General features: G+C 32.7%; 1 protein-coding gene across 1 annotated transcript in view; it reads left to right on the forward strand.

The window, feature by feature from the left end:
• LOC145963779 (uncharacterized) overlaps positions 1–22658 on the forward strand; it is a 57157-nt gene extending 34499 nt beyond the window's left edge. Inside the window, exons 7-9 of the mRNA XM_083086011.1 lie at positions 22076–22221; positions 22391–22523; positions 22608–22658. Of these exons, the coding sequence (XP_082942137.1) occupies positions 22076–22221; positions 22391–22523; positions 22608–22658 (330 nt within the window). The remainder of the gene's footprint in view (positions 1–22075; positions 22222–22390; positions 22524–22607) is intronic.
• Positions 22659–22898: the final 240 nt, after the last annotated feature.

The following is a 22898-nucleotide window of genomic DNA, read 5'->3' on the forward strand; positions in this document are numbered from 1 at the left end:
GCAAAGTATCACATGATATAAATTCATTTTTTTGTTCATTTTGCGATAAATCCATGAGAGGTGATTTATCGAAAATTTATCGTCACGCAGAATCCAAAGCACATATAGAAATATGTAAAATTAAAACAGAAACAAAGAATACAAACGAAAATATAAACATAACAGATGATTCACTTTTGTCGTTTGAAGAGCGAAAAAAAATAGCAGAAATTCGATATGCTGCATTAATTGCTGATAAAAATATTTCGCATCAAACTGCAAAAGAAATCCTCAACTTTTTTCAACATATTGGAAAAGATCCTAATGTATTAAAAAGCATGAGCATGGGCCGAACAAAATGTAAAAACATTATTACAAATGTTTTGTGCCCAGTTGAAACAGATCGTGTCGTCAATAAAATTCAGAATACAAAATTTTCAATTTTTATTGACGAAACATCTGATATAACTAATGATAAATGGATGACTTTTCTTGTTCGATACGTTGATCCAGAGACATTAGATATTCGCTCACAATTAGTTAAATTAATTGATATTGATGCCAAAGATTCAAGCGCAGAAAAGTTGTTTCAGGCATTTAAATGTGAAATGTGGAAATTACAGATACCATTTTTAAATATCGTAGCTTTATCATGTGACAATGCATCTGTTATGACAGGAAAACATTTATCGTTTAAAAAAAAATTAGAAGAAATATGTCCACATTTATTAACATTTTCATGCCCATGTCATTCCTCCGCATTAGCAGCGCATGCTGCATGTTCTAAAATGCCTGCATATTGCGAGGAATTTCTAAAAAAAATTGCTACTTATCTCAATAGCAGTCCAAAACGTACGGCTATTTTTCGTGAATTTTGTGAGTGTTTCCAAGAAACAAATCGCAAAATATTGAAATTATGTGATACGCGCTGGCTTTCGCATTATTTATGTATCGAAAGACTTCTTGAATCTTGGGATACAATTAAATACTTTCTTACTGAAATGATTGTGAGCGAAAAAACAAATTCTGGAGAATATCTATTGTCTATGATGAACAACGTAGAGATAAAAGCTTATTTTCTATTTTTAAAATACGTTTTGAATTTCTTTAATGCATTTAATGCATTTTTTCAAGCATTAGAAACAAGGATTCATTTATTGCATCCAAAATCTTTAAACTTTCTTTTCCAAATCTGTCGAAATTTTATAAAAGAAGAATATTTAAAACCACTTTCTCCAAATATTATATTCTCCTTAAAAGAAAATCAAAAACCTACTAATGAAATTATTTTGGGATCAGAATGTGAGGAATATCTGAACGAATTAACTCTGAAAGGTCACATAAACATAGTTACAATTGTTCGAGAGAATTGTTTAATATTTTATGTGACTGCTGCAGAAGAAATTCGTAAAAGATTACCTCTAAATAATATATTTTTATCAAAGTTACAAGTTTTTAGACCATATATAAGTTTATTTGATAACAATAGAGAAACATCATTCAATGATGTTTCTTTTATAGCTAAAACTATCGGCGGTTTTGATGAAGATGATTTAAAGAAGGAATGGATGGCCTTATCATCAGATTTTACAATGGAAGAAAAACAAAACTTTTCTAAATTAAATTTCGACAGCATGTGGAAAAAAATTTTACAAAATCGACACAATAATCTTGCTAAATATCCCAATTTAACAAATGTTATAAGTACTATTAGATCTCTTCCAAATTCAAATGCCGATCCGGAAAGAATGTTTTCTCTTTTAAATAATTTAAAAACAAAAAAACGTAACAGTTTTTCGTCAGCTACTGTTAATGCTATTTGTGTATTTAAATCTGCATTAAAAACAAGAGGCGAGACAGCTATCAAAATGAAAATTGATGAAAAGCATTTGTCTCTTATGTCAGCGGATAAATTATATGTTACCGTTGCTAAAAAAAATAAAAGTATTTTAAGGTTACATGCTGCAGATACTATTGACATAGCTGGCCCCTCATCTCATAAATAATAAATTTATTAAAAACATTACGCTTGTAAAAGTAAGTACGTGAAAAACATCTTGTCTGTGTAACAGACATCATATTTGTAGAAAGCAAAAGTATTAAAAACATCTTGTCTGTGTAACAGACATCATATTTGTGGAAAGCATAAGTATTAAAAACATCTTGTCTGTGTAACAGACATCATATTTGTGGAAAGCATAAGTATTAAAAACATCTTGTCTGTGTAACAGACATCATATTTGTGGAAAGCATAAGTATTAAAAACATCTTGTCTGTGTAACAGACATCATATTTGTGGAAAGCATAAGTATTAAAAACATCTTGTCTGTGTAACAGACATCATATTTGTGGAAAGCATAAGTATTAAAAACATCTTGTCTGTGTAACAGACATCATATTTGTGGAAAGCAAAAGTATTAAAAACATCTTGTCTGTGTAACAGACATCATATTTGTGGAAAGCAAGAGTATAAAAATTATCTTGTCTGTATAACAGACATCATACTTGTAAATGACAAAATAATGCAATGTGGTATAATAGGGCTCTAGGCGAAGGTCCATATAAAAAAACCTAACGCGCCATTGGTGATACCCCGTGGGTGGTGTGGAAAATCGCCACACTCATTAAATTTTTTTATTTTATTATTTTAAATGTATATGTATGGAGAAAACAAGTTCAATTATTATATTAAATAGTTTTATAATATATTTTTGTCATATAATTAGTATATATTTATATTTGTATATATATTTGTATAATATATTTATAATATATATATATATATATATATATATATATATATATATATATAATAGACACATACATATTATAAACATATTATACGATAAAAAAGCTGTAAGAGAAACATTGAGCGCATATCGAGATATCGAGGAGCGAGCAGCGTGTAGCGTCGCGCGTCGGCCGTCGCTTTCGTTGGTAGGAAGAAGACAGAAGACTGTATTCTGTCCTCTTCTACTATCCGAAGCTAGCCGAAGCGCCGAGCTCACACGTACGCTTACGCTCACATCCTCATTACCCCCTCCACGCCGTGTTGCATGTTGCTTGCGGCGGAGATCTGGCAGCTTTGATTTGATCCAATCTACCATTACTTTTCGTTTGGTCACTCAGGAATCGGACACCCTGTGTATATATATATATATAGTATAAGATGTATATATATATATATATATATATATATATATATATATATATACATATATATGGGGCATTCTTTCTCAACGAGAGACCCCCGCCCCCAAAGTTGGTTTTAACGTAAAGAGTTCTAATATGGCTTAAAATTGAGGTAATTATATCTACTTTTAAATGCAAAGTGGCAAAATAAAAAATTCAAGATGGCTGATCCAATATGGCGGACAATGTACATAAAATTGCTTAAATTCGCTTGAAACTCGTTACTCGGGGGTTTTTGGTGTCGCTGAACACGAATCTGACATTAGATTTTTAAAATTCAAAATGGCGGATCCAATATGGTGGACGATTTTTTAAAATTATATCGAATTCACATGAAAATTGTGAATATTTAATATATCATTAACGAGATTTGTTTAATAATCAGCTAATTAAATTAAAAGAAAAAATTTTTTTAAATTAAATCTGAGTAAGTAGAAGTGCCGAGGAGGAAATCCATGCGGTTTAGTTCACGCTGAGCAGTTGTTGACGGCGCCGCACGCTTTATTAAATAAACGATATTTTAGCCAATTTACAATCAATCTATTTGAAATTTTCCAGAAAACTTCTTTGAATATTAAAGAACAAAAGTCTCATTGGAAGTTTGTTCAACTCTAAACTTCCCTCGACACTTTTTGTCCGTGAACCGATAAGAGTGCAGTTACCGACCTACTATTATTGATAACAAAAAATAATTAAACGACTACTTTCTAAACTTTTTATTTTCCGCTGTTCGAACGTCGGGCGAGTTCTACGATCCAAGGCGTCAAATATAGTTTTTAACACATTGCATGCGGGTATATTTCGCCGCGGACTTACGCGTGCAGCGGGCGTTTTTTCGTGAATCACGTACTTTTACGTGACCCGCGCTCCAGTGACAGACTGCAAAAAACGTAAAAGTATGTTTCCCGCATGCAATGTGGTAATAAGTTTCTGAATGTAGTACTAGTATTTTTTCTTTTCCGTTTATTTTTCATATGTTTGTAAAAACAAATGAAATTGATTCGTTTTACAAACATTATATGCTTTGACATTGAGATAATTTAATAATTTTCTTTGCAGATTGTATTTATTGTTATATTTCAAAAAGCACGATTTGTTAAAAATTGTGATTAATCATTTTGGTTTTTTTCTTGAGTTTTAATTTTTGATTATTAAATTGATTTGTTTTCATTAATGTAAAAAGTATGATTTGTTAAAAATTGTGTTTCAACATTTTTGTTTTTTTGGCTTGAGTTTTGATTTTTCCTTTATTTGTTTTGATTATTTTAAAAAGCACTATTTGTTAACATTTGTGTTTCAACATTTTGCTTTATTTGACTACGAGTTTGGTAATCAGTATGGCAAGTGAGAACAACCTGCATGGCGACAGATGTTGCAATCCTTACGAAGCTTTTGGTGTTTTGAATCACAAAGGTAAGGATTTGAGAAAGATATCTGCCAGTATGAAACGAAAATTTCCTGATCTTCCTGATTCCGTTAAAATTTGTTGGGAATGCAGACGCAAAAAAAATGAGCCTGTAATTCATAGAGGAGACTCTGAAGCGTTAGAACCTCAATGAAATGAAATGGAGGTGAGTAGTGATATTTCTCGTTCAGAAAGGGAAATTGAATTAGAAGATATGATGAGTGATTTAAAAGAAAAATTTTCCACCTTGCCAAATAATGATCCGTTGAGATTACGTATTCTCACCGTACTTCCGAAAACATAGAGTGCCAAAAAGATTTCAGAAGAATTTGGCTGCAGTTGGTCATTTGCAAAGAAAGCTAAAGACCTTAGAGATGCAAATGGCGTTTTGGCAGAGACTACAACGAAGGCTGGCAAAGCATTATCTAAATCTACTGTAGAAAATATAGTGAACTTTTATACTAGTGACGAAAATAGTAGGATAATGCCTGGCAAGAAAGATGTTGTCTCTGTAAAGAATGAGGAAGGGCGTTCATTGATGCAGAAACGTCTTTTACTTTTAGATTTGAAGAGTCTCTTTTGTTTATACAAAGAAAGTAACGAAGACTTTCCCGTAAGTTTTAGCAAATTTGCACAACTTCGTCCAAAAGAATGTATCCTTGCTGGTGGCAGTGGAACCCATTCCGTCTGTGTCTGTATTATTCATCACAATTGTAAGTTGTTATTGGATGCGATTAATATTGAAAAGCTAACTGAAAATTCTGAAAATCCAATTAAAAGTTATAAGGATTTTTTACAACAAATCACTTGCGAAAATCCGAGTGAGAATTGCTTTCTTGGTGAATGTGATGAGTGCCCAAGCATTGCAGACTTTTCTCAATACATATTGCAATTATTAGAGGAGAAGAATATTCATCACGTACAATTTAGTGCATGGGCTGGCACAGACAGATCAACATTGCAAACTCAAATCATCCCCACAGCAGAATTTATAGAAGAATTGAGTAATAAGTTTCTACTTTTGAAACCTCACTCATTCTTAGCGAAACAGCAGTCGCAATTCTTTAATGTTAAAAAAGGCAATTTAGATGATGATGAAGTACTAGTTGTTATGGATTTTTCTGAGAACAAGTACATTGCTCAAGATGCATCTCAAGCATTCCAGTTTAATAACACACAATGCACAGTCTTTCCTGTTGTGTGTTATTTCAAAGAAGATTCCACAATTAAACACAAGAGCCTCGTATTTTTATCAGAAAGTACACGTCATGATACTGCCGCAGTTTACACCATGCAAAAAATGTTAATACCCTATTTAAAGGAGAACCTGAACGTAAGGAAAATTATTTATTTTAGCGATGGGGCCAAGCAACACTTCAAAAACAAATTCCAGATGAAAAACTTGATTCATCATGAAGAAGACTTTGGAGTTAGAGCTGAATGGCATGTTCATGCGACTGCGCACGGAAAAGGAGCGTCAGATGGTATTGGAGCGTTGTTCAAACGAGAAGCTGCAAGAAATAGTCCTTTCCTTAAGCCGGCTGAAGCCATTTTATCAGTTGAAAAACTTGTCAAATGGAGTCAGAACCATTTCACAAGTATAAAAGTATTAATTATTATCATACAAAATATTAATTAGTGGCCCGTGAGCAGGCCAATGGAGATATTGAACTTCTTTCTGCTCATAGTTAGGAGTTCATCCGTCCTTTTAGGAAGGGGTCGGTTCAGCAATAACTTGGCTTGACGACAACCCTGAACCTGGCCCCACGAAACCAGATGTTCTCGTTTCAGAGATGAGTCTCTTTGATGAGTCTTTTACCTATGGTGAAGGGGACGCCGACGACTTGTCTAGCCGGGACCTCGAGGGTGCCTAACTTTGCCAGGCCGTTCGCCACTTCATTGCCATGAATTCCCTGATGACCGGGAACCCAGGCTAAGGTGATCCTATTGGATTCGCCTAGTCTGTTGAGCACTAGCATACAGTCCCAAACCACCGAGGACTCAGTGGTGGTCTTGGCTAGAGCGTTAATGGCTGCCCTACTATCGGAGCAGATGAGTATATTTCTATTGGTGGCTTTAACTAAGGTTAAGATGTTTGCGCACTCAAGGATTGCTAGAACCTCAACTTGGAAAACCGTGGCCAGCTCCCCTAGGGAGTAAGATTCCCTGTGGTTAATCCTTGAGCCGTAGACTCCAGCTCCAAATCGTCCTTCCGCCCCTGAGCCATCTGTGTACCAGATGTCCCAGTTTGGCCGGCAGATTCGTTCTGGTTTACTCCAATCTTCCCTAGAAGGTATCTGGGTTTTGAAGAATTTAGAGACCTGGGATTTCCTAGCTATTCTATCCTGCAGCAGAGAGAATGGATGTTCATGGAGGAACGATAGCCTGGCATGACCAAGATGCCGTCTTCTCCACTCACCCTGACACCTTAGTCTGTAGGCAGAAAGTTTGGCTGTGCTGATAATAAAGCGGTCCAGAGGTGGAAGACAGAGTGCAATCTCAAGCGCCTCTGTAAGGGTGGTTTTCATGGCCCCCATCGCAACCCTGTAGGCTTCTGAGTAGATTCCTGGCCCCCACTTTCTCCACCCTGGGCCACCAGACCACCGCAGCATATGTGAGACGGGGCAGTAGAATGGCTTTATAGATCCAGAGGGCAATATTGGGTTTAATGCCCCACGTTTTACCTACAGCCCTTCTACATGCCCACATGGAGGTGTAAAATTTCTTACGTTTGACTTCAAGATGAAATTTCCAGCTTAGTTTGGGATCAAGATGTATCCCCAGGTACTTCACTGAAGAAGTGTATGGTAGCTCTTTGCCCCAGAGCCTCAAAGGCCCTATAGGTTCGGGCTTGTATTTTCTGGCCTCGGTCTTGGACAGATTAACCGTGAGACCTTTGGCTTGACACCAGCTTTGAGTAATCTTAAGTGCTTTATCCATGAGCTCCTTAAGAGTTGAGAGAAAGCTGCCTCTCATGATTGCAGCCACGTCATCCGCATAGCCACAAACGAGAAGGCCCGCTTCTTGTAATTTGACCAGAAGTTCGTCTACCACCAGGCACCACAAGAGCGGAGAGAGAACGCCGCCCTGCGGGCAACCTCTGGCCGGGAGACCACTCAAAGTTTTATCTCCATAGTCAACAGTCAGAACTCTGTCCGATAGCATGCTTTGCATTCAGTCGATCAGAGTTTCGGGGATGTGATGCCTGTGCATGGCCTCTTTGATCGCTGTATATGAGGTAGTATCAAATGCCCCCTCAATATCCAGAAATAATCCTAGGGCATACCGTCCAGTCGCCAGCTGTGTCTCAATCTTGCTCACAAGGTGATGAAGGGCAGTATCCGTGGATCTGCCTGCCCTATAGGTGTATTGAGAAAGTGCCAGCGATCGGGTAGTAAGGGGATATGTCCTAATATGGCTGTCTATCAGTCTCTCCAGTGTTTTCAAAACAAAGGAGGTAAGGCTAATGGGTCTGAAATCTTTGGCCAAGATATGGCCGTTTCTGCCTGGTTTAGGTATAAAAGTGACTCTGGTGTCACTCCAGACAAGGGGCACGTGTCTAAGGGCTACGCTAGCCCTAAGCACTTTAACTAGGGGGCCTATCAAAAGGCTCAAACCCTCTTGTAAGCAGGCGGGATAAATCCCGTCTGGTCTAGGTGATTTATAGGGCTTGAAGGTTTTAACAGCCCATTCAACACCTTTGGGATGGACTATCTTCGCCGCTAGTGACCAATCCCTGGGTTTAAAAACTTCCCTGGGTGTCACACGGGCGGTAGGAAGATTGTCAACCGTTCGAAAACCTGGAAAATGAGTCTCCATAAGGTGCTCGATGGATTCAGTGAGGTTGACTGTGTAGCCTGTGTCGGGACGCTTGAGACATCCCAACTGGGTGCGATTGTCAGAGCTGATTATTCTGTTTAGTCTGGAGGCCTCTGGAGCGCTCTCGATGCTTGCGCAGAACTCTCTCCAGCTGCTGCGTTTACTTCTGACTATTTCCTTGCTATACCTGCGTTGTGCGTTCCAAAAAGCTTCCCACTGCAAAGACAAGCCAGAGTTTCTTGCCCTGTTAAAGAGTCTCCTGGTCTCGGATCTGAGCTTTGACAGCTCTTTGTTCCACCAGGGGACTTTGGTCTGGGACCGTATAAGTTTCAGGGGGCAGTTTGCCTCAAAGGCATCCGAGATAGGGTTGCTTAAGCAGGCCGCGGCAGTTTCCAGGTTATCCCTGGTATGGAATCTAGTCGGAACGGTAATTAGTCTATTCTTCAAGTCTAGCCTGAAGCCGTCCCAATTCGTTTTCCTAGTATATATATATATATATATATATATATATATATATGTATATGTAATTATATGTATGCTTAAACTTAATAAGTTCTAATTTTTCTCAAGTTATTAATTTATCATGTATTATTGTGATATATAGGTATCAAATTCGATGGTATATAATTCCGCTAGACATACAAAAGCTGATATTGATTCTCTTACAAAGAAGCAACAAAACTTTTGGTCTAAGTATTGGTGGATTATTCATAGCCTCTGTACAGTGTTTTGCTACGGTAATATTTCATATATTAATATGAATCTGTTACACATGTAAAAGAAGCTAAACAAAATCAATAATCCAACCATTTTTCATTACAGCTAGCAAACACATCTCTATCCTATTTTACAGTCATGTATTCTGTACGATAATAATAGCAAGATATGTATCAAATTATGGTCAACGAATTATATTTTATTATTAATAAATATATTTCTTTTTTGGAATTTTAAATTTTAATAAACATAATACATGCATGATTATATATACATATACATATACATATACAGGGTGATTCTAAATAACTTTATGCTTTTGCAAAAACATAATCTTGACCGAATTCTAAGACGATTTTTCCTTTGGCAAAATTTCGTCCGAAGCTTAGTTTTTGAATTATTAAAGGAAGTAGTTAACGTATGACGGGTCGAATACAAGAGGCAGGCAAGGGTGACGTGATTCACCGTCAGACGCGGGTGCTTACGCGGGGCGCCTGCTGCGATCAGCTGGTCGCTATACACATACAGACACACATGCGAACACATACATTCTCTCTCTGTCTGTCTGTCTGTCTGTCTCTCTGTCTGTCTCTCTCTCTCTCTCTCTCTCTCTCTCTCTCTCTCTCTCTCTCTCTCTCATTCGCTCACTCACCTGTAATTTTTTTTTTTTTTTTTACGAGAGAGGGGAAAATGCATTTTATGCATACCCACCGGTCGATCCAGTGAGTTATGTGGGACTCGAGTACCAAGTCGAATTACCAACTCGGTACTCCCTACCCACTAAAAACCCCTCTCTTTTCACGAATTTCCTTTGACACACTGTCCCTCTGACTTCCCGAGATCTGTTTTCACATAACGTCAAAAAATAGTTATTATTACCTTGTTCGATGACTTTTGATGTATTGCTGTAATTGCTTGAAGGAGAAATGAATTTTCCGATAGATCGTACGTTCTCAAATTTAACGTAGATATCACGTTGCAAAAGACAAGAAATCCACACTAAATTATTAACTGAAAGTTTTTCTCCTTTCATGAACTGTATTCTTTTATAAACTTTAACGTAATCACATTTATTTACTCACTCGATGAGACGAGAAATTTACTAATGACTCTCACTAATCACTATTAATCACTGTCGAATAATAACTGTTGGCGATTAAAAATCACTCGATGAAAGAAACACGCGCGGACACGTTACTACACGACGCGACGACGCGACAATGCGACGATAATTACTCGGCGACTGCAAGCAGTTTTTTGTCATGGTAGGTTGCGGTAGGTTAAGGTACTACTGGCGCAATCGAACGCGATCATGTGTTCGATTGAAGAATGCGGTAAACATAATAAACATTTAACATATTAATATTATTATTATCATGAATGTGTGTGATATCCATACATCGTATGATATCTATTTAAAAATTAATTAGATTAAATAAGTGTTTTTAAAATATTTATTACTTTTACTATTATCTTAAATAAATATTTAATATTAATATTTTGTATGATATTAAGTATTAATTATTATTGATAAAAGTATTATCATACAAAATATTAATATTAAATATTTATTTAAGATAATAGTAAAAGTAATAAATATTTTAAAAACACTTATTTAATCTAATTAATTTTTAAATAGATATCATACGATGTATGGATATCACACACATTCATGATAATAATAATATTAATATGTTAAATGTTTATTATGTTTACCGCATTCTTCAATCGAACACATGATCGCGTTCGATTGCGCCAGTAGTACCTTAACCTACCGCAACCTACCATGACAAAAAACTGCTTGCAGTCGCCGAGTAATTATCGTCGCATTGTCGCGTCGTCGCGTCGTGTAGTAACGTGTCCGCGCGTGTTTCTTTCATCGAGTGATTTTTAATCGCCAACAGTTATTATTCGACAGTGATTAATAGTGATTAGTGAGAGTCATTAGTAAATTTCTCGTCTCATCGAGTGAGTAAATAAATGTGATTACGTTAAAGTTTATAAAAGAATACAGTTCATGAAAGGAGAAAAACTTTCAGTTAATAATTTAGTGTGGATTTCTTGTCTTTTGCAACGTGATATCTACGTTAAATTTGAGAACGTACGATCTATCGGAAAATTCATTTCTCCTTCAAGCAATTACAGCAATACATCAAAAGTCATCGAACAAGGTAATAATAACTATTTTTTGACGTTATGTGAAAACAGATCTCGGGAAGTCAGAGGGACAGTGTGTCAAAGGAAATTCGTGAAAAGAGAGGGGTTTTTAGTGGGTAGGGAGTACCGAGTTGGTAATTCGACTTGGTACTCGAGTCCCACATAACTCACTGGATCGACCGGTGGGTATGCATAAAATGCATTTTCCCCTCTCTCGTAAAAAAAAAAAAAAAATTACAGGTGAGTGAGCGAATGAGAGAGAGAGAGAGAGAGAGAGAGAGAGAGAGAGAGAGAGAGAGAGAGAGAGAGAGAGAGAGAGAGACAGACAGAGAGACAGACAGACAGACAGACAGAGAGAGAATGTATGTGTTCGCATGTGTGTCTGTATGTGTATAGCGACCAGCTGATCGCAGCAGGCGCCCCGCGTAAGCACCCGCGTCTGACGGTGAATCACGTCACCCTTGCCTGCCTCTTGTATTCGACCCGTCATACGTTAACTACATCCTTTAATAATTCAAAAACTAAGCTTCGGATGAAATTTTGCCAAAGGAAAAATCGTCTTAGAATTCGGTCAAGATTATGTTTTTGCAAAAGCATAAAGTTATTTAGAATCACCCTGTATACAGGGTGTCCCAGACCACCCGTACACCCCTTTTAAAATGAAAATAAATGGCTTTTATCAAAATTCGCGAACAATTTTCAAGTAAATCGGGTACGCTCTATCAAATGCTGATATTTTCAACTTTTGATTCCGACCGGAAATACGCTATCCGGATCGGAAGTTGAATTTTTTTAGGGAAACATGGTACTTTTTATTACAGATTCGAATTGTACGTGCAAAAATAAGAAACTTTTGTATCAAACGGTTTTTCTAAAAGTGCCTCTGTCAATCTTAAAATTGACCTTGAGAGTAACTGTGAACTATGTGACGCGATGTAACTTTTTTCAAGGTCAATTTTAAGATTTACAGAGGCACTTTTAGAAAAAAAAAAAAAATATATATATATATATATATATATATATATATACAGGGTGAGCCATTTTAATTAACGCACGCAATTATTTCGGAAACGAAGCATTTTAGAGAAAAATGTTTCAGACAAAAGTTTTATGGTTTCGAGGGGGCCATAAGATGGTATCATTGGTTTGACACTGAATAGTTATTTGAAGGTCACGTGAAGGTCACCTTTAATTTCTTAAATGGAACCTACTATTTGTCATTGCATATTCTTGTAGCTTATCTCGAGAGCTTTCCAAAACACTATAATTAAGTACCTTTTCGTTAAGTACTTTTTGAGTTATGAGGCTTGAAATAATTTCTTAATTTTACATAAACCGTAAAATATCTTGTAAAATATTCATTTTTCGATTATCTTACCTTAATACTTTTACGTACAAAATAATGAGAGGAATCAACTGGTGTAAAGAAAACACATAGTTGTTTTGAAGAAAAAATATATAATTTGCAATTAACAATTCCATATTTTTTCTTAAAAACAACTATGTGTTTTCTTTACACCAATTGATTCCTCTCATTATTTTGTACATAAAAGTATTAAGATAAGATAATCGAAAAATGAATATTTTACAAGATATTTTACGGTTTATGTAAAATTAAGAAATTATTTCAAGCCTCATAACTCAAAAAGTACTTACGAAAAAGTAACGAAAAGGTACTTAATTATAGTGTTTTGGAAAGCTCTCGAGATAAGCTACAAGAATATGCAATGACAAATAGTAGGTTTCATTTAAGAAATTGAAGGTGACCTTCATGTGACCTTCAAATAACTCTTCAAGGTCAAACCAATGATACCATCTTATGGCCCCCTCGAAACCATAAAACTTTTGTCTGAAACATTTTTCTCTAAAATGCTTTGTTTCCGAAATAATTGCGTGCGTTAATTAAAATGGCTCACCCTGTATATATATATATATATATATATATATATATATATATATATATATATATATATATACAGGGTGTCCCAAATCACTTTTACACCCCTTTTAAAATGAAAATAAATGGCTTTTATCAAAAATCGCGAACAATTTTAAAAACAATTTTAAAAATATTAAAGATAGTAAATATTAAATTACAGTTTTAAAATGCTAGAGTGTAATGTTAATTGAAAAGATAATAATATTGTATGTACATATGCATATATATATATATATATATATATATATATATATATATATATATATGCATATGTACATACAATATTATTATCTTTTCAATTAACATTACACTCTAGCATTTTTAAACTGTAATTTAATATTTACTATCTTTAATATTTGATATATTTAATAAACATTTAAATTCAAAATATTTTTTCTGATTTCTTAATTTCTATTTGATTTAAATATACAAATTTTAAAATATTTTTAAATTTTAGTTTTATTTTTAACGCAAAACATACACAATATAAACATAACACACAGCAAACAAAACATACAAAATAAAATAAGTAAATGGTAATATTGAAAAATTATGTAGTTATTAGAAAACAATAACAAATAATGCTTTCACAATTAATAATAATATTACAGTTCACAATTATTAATAATATTACAGTTTCAAAGTACGTTTATTCTGGAGGATTGCATATAGTACAAAGAAACATATACTATATCTAAATACGTGGATATGCGCGGTTGAAAAAATGATGACTACGCTTGCGTCACTTTCGTAACCCATACACTTTTTTCCGTTAATGTTATGTGAAAACAACATGTGTTTAATTTCTTTCGGCGTTAAATCGATCGCTTAATCGACAGCTGCCCCTCGACAAAATAATATTAAATTACAGGTGTTCCGTTTTATAGTCATACTCTGTGTTCTTTCGTGTTGCATTTGGTACAATTATGGTACATTTTACAAAAATTAACTTATATTTTGTGGAGCGTAATAATTTATACTAGAAAAGAGGACTTTGGGAATATTTAATCAACCAATTGAATGGTGGGGATAAGCAAATGTCCGTCGACTTCATCTTTGTCAAATGTGTTCTAGTGCTAGCAGAGAGATGATCAGTATTGAAGATCGGTATTTTAATCTTAACCGAATTTTACTGTTGACTATTAGTTTATGGCCTTATCAGAAGTCAACGCTTACTCGATTTCAATCAATCTGTTTCTTTAGCATTGAAGCAATCCTTATTGTATCTCAAGTATGTATTAAAATATTTTAATTATAATATGCATTATATGAATTCTAAAATCTAATTTTGTGTATGTGTGTGTGTGTGAGTGTGTGTTTGCGTGTATATGTGAGCTACTTTTTTTCTATCTGGCAAAATTTCTCAATCTATTTATTTAAAAAAGATATCAATTGAAATATAAGCAATTGAATATCGGAGATACTTCTGAAACTCCGAAGAAGCGCAATTAAATAATATAAAGTATTATTCTTTATTTATATATTCATAAATATATTTAGATTTTATCTTATTCTAAATTTATAATCTATAAAATAAAGATATTTAATAATATTTATAAATGTTTATTAATATAATCTAATAAAACTTGTATATGAGTGGTAATATGTAAAGATTTCTGCTAATAAAAAATGGGTCGAAAATTATGATTATTTATAAGAATATATTTCATCCTAAGTATATTATTTAATATATTATATATATCTAAATATAATATATTCTAATGTTGTAAGTATATTATCTTATCGTCTTTTTGATAATTTCTTACTTTTACGTTCAACTTGCATTGAATATTTTATTATAAAAAAATAAAATTGTATATTTATAATGTATTATATCTCAGACTATATATAATAATATAAATAAACAAATATATTTATTAATACCATGTTGTAATAATATAAATATAATTATATCACTAATACGATATATTTGTCTCTCTCTTACAAAAAATTATTTATTTAAAAAATCATTATATAAAATTAATTTATTATATTGCCATGAGATAAGTTAACTATAACAACATAGAATTTATAATTTATTAATCAAGAATAAAGATACTTGTTATATAAATTATTTTGAAGAAAATTATTATTTACAGCTTATAATATTTCTAACTTCAAAGTTTACTATTGACATTGTCATTAAGATTCTATCTCTCGCATTTGCTTGCATTAGTTTCACACTAACATACAACTCGTTTTACATTAATGACGAAACAGTAAGTCAAATATCTATTATATCGTAATGTAGGTTCATATAATAAATAAACATTTATTTTAAAACTTCGTAGTAGTCTTTATGATACTTTACAAAAAGATAAATAGAATAAAAGCTTGTTACAAATAATATAGGTAATATATTTAATGATACAACTCCAGTTTATCTATGATGATATAAAGGACAACAATGAATTCATGATCATTGAAAAATATGGAAACAATGCGAAATATTATACGATTATTTTAATAAGTGAGAAAATGTCTCTTTAATTACGTTTCATAGTTCATTTTTCAATTTCATTAATGAGCCAAGTTTATTACAAAAGCCTTTACATAAAATAAAAACTATTTTGAATCATGTAAAGTGTTATATAGCGCTTAAGTTAAAGTGCACGAGTTTTTATTGCTATAATATTAACATATTACTTGTTTATATTATTATTTAGTGTTTTTCTTTTTCATCGTATCCGTTCATATATCTGTCCCAATCTGGTCGGATTTTTTCGACGTTATTTTATCAACAGACAAGTTTCGACAGCATGATATGCAGATTACGACTAATTTTGTAAAACAAGAACAATATTCCCGGCTATATTTACGGCAACTGCATATAAATGTTGCTATCTACGTAGGAATTGCTGCAGTAATAGCAACCGGGACAATGCTCATTACATATTTTCAACATTTTTGCGGAATGTTTAGAATTGCTAGGTAAAGTATTAATACAAAATTAATTAAAATATTAAGGTTAAAAATAATTATATTTTGTTTTTGTGCAATTTTGAAATAGCTATTTATATTGGATTATCGAAATAATCTATCAAATATGCGGAAAGATGAATTAATTATCTCATTAAATAAGTGACTCACACTTTATATACAAGATATCCAAAATCTATGAAATTGTTATTAAAATTACTTGGATTGTTTAATCAACTTAATTGTTCTCTTGAATCATTAGGAAAATAATGATTTTCAAGGATGAAGATATTGATATATGTTTAACAGGATATAAGTAAATAATATTATCTTAATTCTGCTATTAAAATGATTGAAAATTTGAAATAAACTTTATTCCGTATTTGAAACTACACATTATTTCAAACACAATTAAATAGTTACATTAATAATAATTTCTTTTAAATTCCATAAAGTTTTAATAGAAAAACGACTCTGAAATACGAAAAACATCGCAAAAACTTATATAAATATTATTAAAGACATTAAAATACGATTTATTTTATAAAGCGCTTCAAATTGTATGAAGCATTACTTAAACAAGAGTATAACAATATAAAATATCCTTAATAATCTAAAAAATATACAAATGCTGATTTACTTATATTAGACTTTATATAATATTATGAACGTTGCAGTCTTTGACTGCATATTATATGAATTAAGATTAAAATCATTCTATCTCAAAGCTAATTTTGTAAATTTATTCATAGTTACCGTATCCAGAACGCAATGCAGAATTATATATCGCAAGATATTAATTTACAAAAAGAGAGTTTGATTCACAAGGATATAATTTATGCTATAGATATTCATCGTAAGGCTATGAAGTTGGTATCTATTCCAGAATATATATATAGTATGCGTAATAATATATTTTCTTATATTTAAAGATTCTCAGATTATTTAATATCTAAATTTGAGATGTCATTCTTGTTATTAATAATATTCGGAGTGATCACTTTGAGTTTTAATATTTTTCAAGTAAGTTTTATGTTTTTATCAAAATGTGTTTATCAAAATAAATTAAACAAATTTTACATTAGACACATGACGTTGCGCGCGTATCATTTGCCTTTAAAGTATTAAATATAATATAAATAAAATAAAACCACAATTAATTTAAAAAAACTGTTAACCATCGCGGTGATGGTACAAATATAAGCACAACAAATCGAGATAACCAATCAGCATCACGAAGAAAGAGGCAACAATGTCAATAATATGCCTTTTTTTAGAGACGGATTTTGTAATATGTTGTCTTATACTAAATGTACTTAATCGTCTTCTTGCCGATATTTTTATTCTAACGATACGTAATATAACATTCTAATAATATAATTAATATAATTCTATAATAATAAAAAGAAGGCTATTTTAGACCAAGCAGAGCGCAGGTGGTAATGCGTGAAAAAAAATTTTTTTTTTCCAATAATTCTTTATAAATTCAATAATTTTTACAAACGTTTCGGTTCCTTCCGGACCCTCCTCAGTGTGACACAATAATATTCATATCAGATATAAAAGAGATACAAAAATAAATAAATGAAGATTACTGTACAGGTCGAAGGATAAAATTGTAAAAATAAACACAATCAAACAAAAGAAATAACGTTAAGAATTTAAAATAAAAGCAGGATAAAACGCAAAAACCGCGGCGCAATACAATATCCATTGCTTTCAAAAACGCTACAATGTTATCTAACAATCCTCACCGTCCCACGCAACTTACAACCGTCCACCTTTAAAAATCATTGATGTCATTGTTCCCATGAAAACGTTGGCCACCAAACTCACACTCAAACACACCCAATCGAAATTTATCCAACCTGACGTTTTTCCCAAAGAACACACGTTAGAGAAAAGGATCCCGTGCAGTCAATGCTCAAGCGACATGGCAAACCATTGGTAAAAAAATCTGTAAAGGGCGGGGTGGATGATAATTTTATTAAAAAGACACAATCAAGAAATTGAAACTGAGAGTTGAAAATGGAATTAAACCATGAAAATATTATAATTTCGAGTAAATTAATTTATAGAAAACTAACAACGGAAAACGGAAAAGGAATTGATGAAGTTATTACATCGATGTAGTAACTCAAAGTCGTTTAGCGAAAAGGCTTAGCGTTATTACATCGACGTAAAAAGGACGTGTAAACGGCCGCAGTGTAACGATGACAATAATACCAACCGATAAATTAAACATCTTAACTCTCTCTTGTTTGCAAATTTAGTATCACTTCATTGGTATCATTTCTTGGACTCACTTCACTCGAAAGTTATTAAGTTATTATAGCTTGGTGGGGATAGGATAAGCTTGAACGTATAAACACAACTCACTTTAAATAGGAGTTATAACATCAGCGTTATTAAATCGATGTTAGAAGCCGTGTAAACGTAGTCATAGACTCCAAGATAACAACCGACTGTTAGGAGACACAGAAATATAACAAAAACGGGGAGAGCCACAGGAGCGTAACTTTAAAGGGAGTTAAACCTTGATACCGAAAGGGGTGCTTCGACGTACACTTCCTTAAAATGGAATAGTAGGCATAACTGCTAAGGAGCTCTGTATCCTCCTGTCTATTTAACCCTTTCACTTGCTGTATATGAACCATCTCCGAAACCATCCTCCTCTTAAACATCGGCTCTTTATCCAAGACTCGTACGTTCTCCCAATCAAATTCATGTCCTTCTAATCGATGCTCAGAAATTGCAGTTAACGACGAAGAAGGTCTATTTATGTTAAGGCGATGCTCCTTAATTCTCGTCATGAGTTGCCTGCTGGTTTGCCCCACATATGACGCATCACATTCCTTGCAATTAATTTTGTAAACTACGTTACTGCAATTGTAAATAGGTATGGGATCCTTGTGTTTTTTAATGATTTTATTTAATTTATTTGGGATTACGTACGCCATTGATTTATTTGCCGATCTTGCCACAGGAGAGAACCTGTCCGTAATATTTCTTATATAAGGCATTGTAAAAAAAAGAAGACGGACAAGAACCCGTTAGTGATGGATTCTTTGACCCATTGGAATGTATGAGAAATTTTAATCTGTAACGGATATTCAAGAAGATGAAATCCAACGGGTAATCATTGTTAAGAAGTAATTCAATGATTCTTCTAAGATTTTTTTGTAAAAATGTGGGATGGGACAGCCTAAAAATCCTGTCCAACAACCCAAAAACAATACCTCTTTTATGGCTCATGGGATGCTGTGACAAGAAATTCATAAATCTGCCCGAGAAAGTCGGCTTTGTGTACCAATCAAACTCCAAGATTCCCTCATTCACCTCAATTGAAACATCAAGAAAATTGACGTGATTGTTTCTGCTAGTTTCAATAGTGAACTGCAACCTATGGTGGAAAAAGTTAAAGATGTCTAATATATTTGTATGGAAAGATGGAGGAGCTGCAAGCAGAATATCATCCACATATCTAACATAGAAAGGAATCGAGATCGGTATTCTAGAGATGGCTCTCTCCTCAATATCTTGGAGCACTATGTCTGCCAAAATAGGGGATAGTGGGGAACCCATTGGTGTGCCAAAAGTCTGCCTGTAAATCTTCCCATTAAATTTAAAAAAATTCGAATTGAGCACAAGACGTACGCCAGCAATGAATTCCGTATAAGGAATGTCAGTAGTTTGGCTAATGAAATGCCATCTCTTCCCGATGCCCCCAATGGCCAGTTCCAAAGGAACGTTGATAAACAGCGAGACCACATCTAATGAAAAAATATTATGCTGTGTGTCTAAATGCTGCCCCTGTAATTTTTTGACTAATTCAAAACTGTTCTCGATGTGACTCTTAGCCTTTGGAATGCCATTGTGTATGATGTCATGTAAAAACGAAGCGAATGCATACAAAGGGCTATTTACCGATGAAACAATGACACGTAATGGGACAGCTTTTTTATGGATCTTAGGCAAACCATACGCATGGGGAAGGATCCCGTCGCTAAGAAATAAAGATTTCTTTTTTGCAGGAGAAATGTAATTCCGCTTTAACCATCTCGACAACAAAGAACGCAAATCAACCGTGATCTTTTTCACAGGATCTTTATTAACTATTAAATACGTATCATTATCATTCAGAATATCCTCCATTTTATTCAAATAATCATTCTTATTTAAGACAACTGTCACACTTCCTTTATCGGCTTTGGTGATAACCAAATCCGGATGTAATTTTAAAAAATTTTTCGTATGTTTCAACGCCTTGACAATTGTAGATTCAATGTGCGAAGTAGAAGGAGAAGAAAATAAAAATTTCTCAAAAATAGGAAGAGAATGGTTTTTAGCAACAACCGGATCTACTTGAAAATATTTTTTTCCATGTGTTTGATCATCTCATACACATGCTGATTTTTATTCGTGGTTATAGGTAGACCGAAATTCTCACTCAATTGTAACAGCCCCTGTATTATCAGGGACTTTTATCGAAGACAAGTTCAAAAACCATTCCCTCTTAGGAGTCACAACGGAAGGATTACAAGGTTGGGAAAAGGAAGAAGGATTCAAAAAGATGGGATAGGATGAATGTCCAGGCAATTCGGAAATAGGACACAGGGAATAAACGGGAGGTTTTGCAGGAACACTTAGAATGTGGGAAGACATTGATCTTAATTTACTGGTGTAACTAATATTATGTGTGTTTGAGTGTGAGTTTGGTGGCCAACGTTTTCGTGGGAACAATGACATCAATGATTTTTAAAGGCGGACGGTTGTAAGTTGCGCGGGACGGTGAGGATTGTTAGGTAACATCGTAGCGTTTTTGGAAGCAATGGATATTGTATTGCGCCCCGATTTTTGCGTTTTATTCTGCTTTTATTTTAAATTCTTAACGTTATTTCTTTTGTTTGACTGTGTTTATTTTTACAATTTTATCCTTCGACCTGTACAGTAATCTTCATTTATTTATTTTTGTATTTCTTTTATATCTGATATGAATATTATTGTGTCACACTGAGGAGGGTCTGAAAGGGACCGAAACATTTGTAAGAATTATTGAATTTATAAAGAATTATTGAAAAAAAAAAATAATTTTGTCACGCATTACCACCTGCGCTCTGCTTGGTCTAAAATAGCCTTCTTTTTGATTATTATTGATTTATCATTTGGACCATTTATAAAATTTGTAATTTGTAATTAAAAATGTTTTTGATCATTTGTTAATATAATTCTATCTAATATAAATCTTTAAATGCAGTTTATCATAGTTTTGGTAATTTTCAGCTATAAGAAAATTTAGTTAACAATTATTAATTTTTAAATAATAATTCGCAATATCATTGCTATAAATAACATAAAAATTTATAAATTTATTTATATTGAGATTTGTATGAATATTAAGATTTCGTTTTACTTATTTTAACTTGTAATCGATTTATTTCTTAAAAATCATAAGTATAGTTAAAAATCTAGTATTATTATATACAGGGTGTCCCAACCAATGGCACCATCTTATGTCCCCCTTCAAGCCATATAACTAATGTCTGAAATATTTTTCGATTTAATGCAGTGTTTCTAAGATATTTGAGTGGATCCTTTAAAATGGGACACCCTGTATATTTAATAGGTTTTGTAATGTTTCGAAATTTAATCTTATAAATATACCTGTATATTTATAAGATTAATAAAAAAGAATATTATGAAAGTAAAATCTGCATAAATACAATATGTAATGCGATGGAAATAAAATCTACATATAAGTCGAATAAAGATGACTAATAAATAGATTATTAATTTATAAAAAACGAATTTAATAATGATTTAATATTTAATTATGATTTAAAATATAACAGATTATTTAATTACTATTAAAAAATGTTTTTAACTCTTTTATAATCTTTTTATAAACTTACACATTATAACATTGAAATTCGTAATGTGTATATTAGGTGTTCCAGGTTGCATCATCAGTATATAACTTCGAACAATTTTTATTACCTATTTACATTGTAGTTGTTTGTATATTATACATGTTTTTGTCTAACTTTGTCGGACAAGAAATTATAGATCATAATAATGACGTATATGCCGCAGCGTAAGAAATATCTTCAGATTACATAATTTTATCATTTTTTTATATATGTATATAAATGTTAATAAAAAAAATGTAAATTCAAAAAGTGCACAAAATGAATATATATCTCATTAGATCTTTCCACTTTTCTTAAAGTTTTATTGATTCATTATATTTTCACATATAATAGATATAATGTCTGCTGGTATACAGCTCCTCTACATATACAAAAGCTAATACTATTTCTGTTGCAAAGAGGTAACAAAGCTTTTGGTCTAAGCATCGGTGGATTGTTTACAGCATCTTTAGAATGCTTTGCCACGGTACGAAACATTTCATATGTATCATAATATGTCACGTATTAAGTAATATATCACAGAAAGAAATAAATGCATATTTTCTTACAGCTGATAAAGACATCTGTATCTTACTTTACTGTTATGTATTCAGTCCGATAATAACAACAAAAAATATATATAATTAATATCCAGTGGTGTAAAAAATAATATACTTTATGGTCAAACAAATAGAATATAACAAATAAGAATTTACAAATTTAATATCAACAAAATGAAAATTTATAATAGCAATATTTTCATAAATGAAAAAATTAATTAATTTAATGATTAGTCGTATTTGAAATCCTCACTAATTCACGTTTATGAAATATGTATTAAGAGAAAGTACATTAGAGTAAC

The sequence above is a fragment of the Camponotus vicinus genome, unplaced genomic scaffold (assembly GCF_025532165.1).
Source record: "Camponotus vicinus isolate PSW18456_S1 unplaced genomic scaffold, iyCamVici1.0 SCAF_13, whole genome shotgun sequence".
In the NCBI taxonomy this organism is placed as follows: domain Eukaryota; kingdom Metazoa; phylum Arthropoda; class Insecta; order Hymenoptera; family Formicidae; genus Camponotus; species Camponotus vicinus.